General features: G+C 58.8%; 1 protein-coding gene across 4 annotated transcripts; it reads left to right on the top strand.

The window, feature by feature from the left end:
- Positions 1–48: 48 nt before the first annotated feature.
- Positions 49–3945, top strand: HSD3B7 (hydroxy-delta-5-steroid dehydrogenase, 3 beta- and steroid delta-isomerase 7). 4 transcript variants are annotated; one of them, XM_058569581.1, is made up of 7 exons: positions 49–627; positions 1001–1172; positions 1384–1539; positions 1827–1935; positions 2014–2113; positions 2305–2467; positions 2906–3945. In XM_058569581.1, exons 1-7 carry the CDS (start codon positions 505–507, stop codon positions 3319–3321), a joined length of 1239 nt encoding a protein of 412 aa, XP_058425564.1. In that variant the 5' UTR covers positions 49–504; the 3' UTR covers positions 3322–3945. The 4 variants fall into 4 exon arrangements, with proteins under 4 accessions (XP_058425564.1, XP_058425567.1, XP_058425565.1 ...); XM_058569582.1 differs by having other exon boundaries at positions 551–627; positions 806–1172; XM_058569583.1 differs by having other exon boundaries at positions 565–627; positions 960–1172.
- The last annotated feature ends 6 nt before the right edge of the window (positions 3946–3951 follow it).

Here is a 3951-nt window from a genome sequence, read left to right as displayed (position 1 = left end):
CTTGGTCAGTATCTTTCGGGAAGAGTAGGGAGGGATGGGGGTTGAGGAAAATGGGGAACAGAGGTGGAAATGGGTGGCCTGGAGTTTGTGGTCTGTAGAGGGGCTTTCAGGCAAGAGCCCAGACCTGCAGACTCAGCCACCATTGCTCTGGGCCACCTGATAGGTTGGAACAGCCATCCAGAAATCCCCCACCAAGGCCAGACAAGGTCAGGCCTCCTGCCCTTCCCAGAGCCACAGCTGCCTCTGAGCTTCTGGCCTCCTGGGACATCCAGCAAGAGGGAAGGACTGACATCATGCAGTGGGAGTGAGGTCACTCTGCCTGCTCCATCCTGTGGCCTGAAACCCCTCAGCACCCACCCAGCAGGTTCTGGCTTCCCGCCCCCTTCCCCCAGTTCTTGCTGGAACCAGATGCCAGTGGAGTGAAGAGTGGCCACCAGGGGGTGCCCTGTAGCAAGAGTGTAGGGGACGGAGGGGTGGAGGCTGGGCTGGTCTCTTGTTCCTGGAATGGGCCAGGAGGGAGGAGGAACAAGCGGAAGGGGATGGTGTGTTGCTGGCCGGCTGGCTCAGGCGGACGAGAAGACAGCCCCTTCGGAGGCCCATCTGGGCGCCCTGCGACTGTGGCTGCAGGTAGGCAGAGGTGATGCCAGGGCCCAGGGGTCCCTTCTAGTCCCAGCCCTGCCCACCTTCCTCAATCCTTCCTCCCCAGTTCCTGCCTCTCACCCTCCATTTTTGTCCCAGAACCTCCCCATCCACCTCAAACCCTGAGCCCTTCCTGCACACTAAGCCCTCACCCTTCTTATCTCAGTAACTGCAGCTGGCAGGGTCAGAGGGCAGGGAGCCTGACTGCTGCACCCACAGCTGCCCCTCCAGGAATAGCCCTGGCCCCTGGGTCACTGCTCCAGTCCGTAGGCCAGAGGCCCCTTCCAGGAGTAACAAGTGGGCCTCCGGTCCTGGGGCAGGTGGCGGCAAGCAACCCAGGTGAGCCAGGGTCTCTCCTCAGCTGGGCATGGCAGACTCTGCACAGGCCCAGAAGCTGGTGTACCTGGTCACAGGTGGCTGTGGCTTCCTGGGGGAGCACGTGGTGCGAATGCTGCTGCAGCGGGAACCCCGGCTCCGTGAGCTGCGGATCTTTGACCTGCACCTGGGTCCCTGGCTGGAGGAGCTGAAGACAGGTGATGGTAGTGGGGAGGAAATGGGGGGAGGGTGTGGACTCCCTTCACTGTGGTGGAAAAGATGATGCCTGTTTACTATCTCCAGGGCACATGAATGGGATGAGTGAGTCACACTGGGAACATGTGGCTCCCAAGGGTATAGGCTGAACGCAGCAGCTGGCCGATGGCCCCAGCTCTGACATTGCATCTGGCTGCCCTAACCCCTTACCAGGGCCCGTGCAGGTGACTGCCATCCAGGGGGATGTGACCCAGGCCCACGAAGTGGCAGCGGCTGTGGCTGGAGCCCATGTGGTCATCCACACAGCCGGGCTGGTGGACGTGTTTGGGAGGGCCAGTCCTGAGACCATCCATGAGGTCAACGTGCAGGGTGAGGTGCTCCCCACCAGTTCTAATAACACACTTAACACTCCCTGGCAGGTGGCCTGATCTTGGCTGTTTGTTCCCCACCCCCTCTTTGACCTTGATCTCTGTGATTCTCTGGTGACAATCTGTCCTGTGGACACCCTGCCCCTGTAACTGCAGGCTGTGACCTGCTGTAGTTTTCCCTGGACCTGGGGAAGGAAGCACATACCCTCATCCAGATTTGGGATGGGGAGGGGAAAGATGTGGAGAGAGAGGAAGCTTCAGCTTGGACACACACCCCGCCTTCCCCAGGTACACAGAACGTGATTGAGGCTTGTGTGCAGGCTGGAACACAGTTCCTGGTCTACACGAGCAGCATGGAAGTTGTGGGGCCCAACATCAAAGGCCACCCCTTCTACAGGTGAGCTGAGGTTCCCCCTAATACTGTAAGAGCTCCATCTCCCCTCAGCATTAAGAATCTTCCTTCTCCCACCACCAGGGGCAATGAGGACACCCCATATGAAGCAATACACAGACACCCCTATCCTTGCAGCAAGGCCCTAGCTGAACGGCTGGTCCTGGAAGCCAATGGAAGGAAGGTGAGACTGGAGAAGAGGAGACCTAGAGATGGGGGTGGGGAGGGCTGCCAGTCAAAGGCAGAACCAGAACCAGCTGGGCTTCTTTGCATCCTGCCCTGGGTACCTCCTTTCCATCTCCAGCTTGAGGAGGCCACGGCAGAGGGTGGGTCACTGGGTCCTAGGTCTTAGCAGTGCCTGCTTTTTGCTCCCAGGTCCGCGGGGGGCTGCCCCTGGTAACGTGTGCCCTGCGTCCCACCGGCATCTATGGTGAAGGCCACCAGATCATGAGGGACTTCTACCACCAGGGCTTGCGCCTGGGGGGTCGGCTCTTCCGGGCCGTCCCAGCCTCTGTGGAGCACGGCCGGGTCTACGTGGGTGAGGCCCGGGCTAGGCGAGGGGAGGCGAAGAATTTGCTGGGGGGTGGGCGGATGTACACTGCCTAGAAAAGGATGGTCTATACACGGGCCGGGGTAGACTGATATGTGGGCATTGTCTGCACAAGCCACAGAGAAAACAGTATCCATGCAAGTTGGGAAGGCTGACATAAAAACGTCATAAGCTGAGGAGAGGAGAGGGGCAGCATCTACACTGGACCAAAAGAAGAAGGAATAGGGTCCATACAGGCTGGCCCAGGAGAGCAAGTGGCTACAGGGGCCAGGGAGAAAGCAGCCTTTGCTAGGGCTGTAGTTATGGTGGCAGCATCTACATGGGCCGAAAGAGGGAATGGCTTGTACGTGGGCTGGCCCAGGAGAGAGCAGCATCTACATGGTCGCAAGGGCACTCGGTCATGTCCACCCCTTTCTCCACTGGCAGGCAACGTAGCCTGGATGCATGTGCTGGTGGCCCGGGAGCTGGAGCAGCGAGCGGCACTAATGGGTGGCCAGGTGTACTTCTGCTATGACAAGTCACCCTATAAGAGCTACGAGGACTTCAACATGGAGTTCCTGGGCCCCTGTGGACTGCGGCTGGTGGGCACCCGCCCACTGTTGCCCTACTGGCTGCTGGTGTTTCTGGCTGCCCTCAATGCCCTGCTGCAGTGGCTGCTGCGGCCGCTGCTGCTCTATGCGCCCCTGCTCAACCCCTACACGCTGGCCGTGGCCAACACCACCTTCACTGTCAGCACCAACAAGGCTCAGCGCCATTTTGGCTATGAGCCCCTGTTTTCATGGGAGGACAGCCGGACCCGCACCATTCGCTGGGTGCAGGCCATGGAGGGTTCAGTCCAGTGACGGTGGAGCTGGGGCCTGGAGGCCCAGCGTGGCACATCCTTCCGGGTCCAGAGCCCTCAAACCCTGGGTGGGGGGGAAGGCAACATTTGAGAGCTGGAGGCAGGGGTCTGGTGCCAGACTGGCTCTCTTGGAGCTCTCCACAGTTTAAATCCATGAGGCTTGAGTCTGTGTCCTGATGCCTCTCAGTTCTAGGGCAGGAACGGCTTCACTCTCTACCCAGGCCTGAAGGCTGGCTGGCAAGTTGTCTGACTTGGTGTTCTCAACTGCCCGCCCCATTGCCGGCTTTCCCAGCAGGAAGTGGGGAGAAGTTCCACAGGCCTTATGCTGGCCTTCTGACATCCAGGCGTGATCCTCAGGCCTGGATTCAGAGTGAAGATGCTTTCTGGCTCCTCCCATCACTCTGTCCCTCCTTGGGGCGTCATATTCCCATTATTTTAAAACATTTATCACCTTTAGACATTTATCTTTTAATTCTCCCCAATGAAAGCTGAGGAAATCCGTGTATTTTCACTTCTTCCCACTCCTCTACCCAAATCAGTTCCTGCGATATTGTTAGATCTCTGCCTGAGGATGCCCCAGCAATGCTGTACCTGGCCAAGCCCTGGATTAAAACTCCTTATCCAAGCCTGT

This window comes from Diceros bicornis, chromosome 26, assembly GCF_020826845.1.
Source record: "Diceros bicornis minor isolate mBicDic1 chromosome 26, mDicBic1.mat.cur, whole genome shotgun sequence".
Taxonomy (NCBI): domain Eukaryota; kingdom Metazoa; phylum Chordata; class Mammalia; order Perissodactyla; family Rhinocerotidae; genus Diceros; species Diceros bicornis.
Note: the sequence above shows the minus strand (reverse complement) of the source record. Positions and strands in the feature narration are given on the sequence as shown.

What these genes read in the sequence shown, in the direction of transcription:
- HSD3B7 (XM_058569581.1), top strand. Translation starts at nt 505, where the DNA reads ATGGGCCAGGAGGGAGGAGGAACAAGCGGAAGGGGATGGTGTGTTGCT. An exon ending in GCTGGAGGAGCTGAAGACAG is followed by an intron (nt 1,173 to 1,383) that starts GTGATGGTAGTG and finishes ACCCCTTACCAG; the next exon opens with GGCCCGTGCAGGTGACTGCC. An exon ending in GCACGGCCGGGTCTACGTGG is followed by an intron (nt 2,468 to 2,905) that starts GTGAGGCCCGGG and finishes CTCCACTGGCAG; the next exon opens with GCAACGTAGCCTGGATGCAT.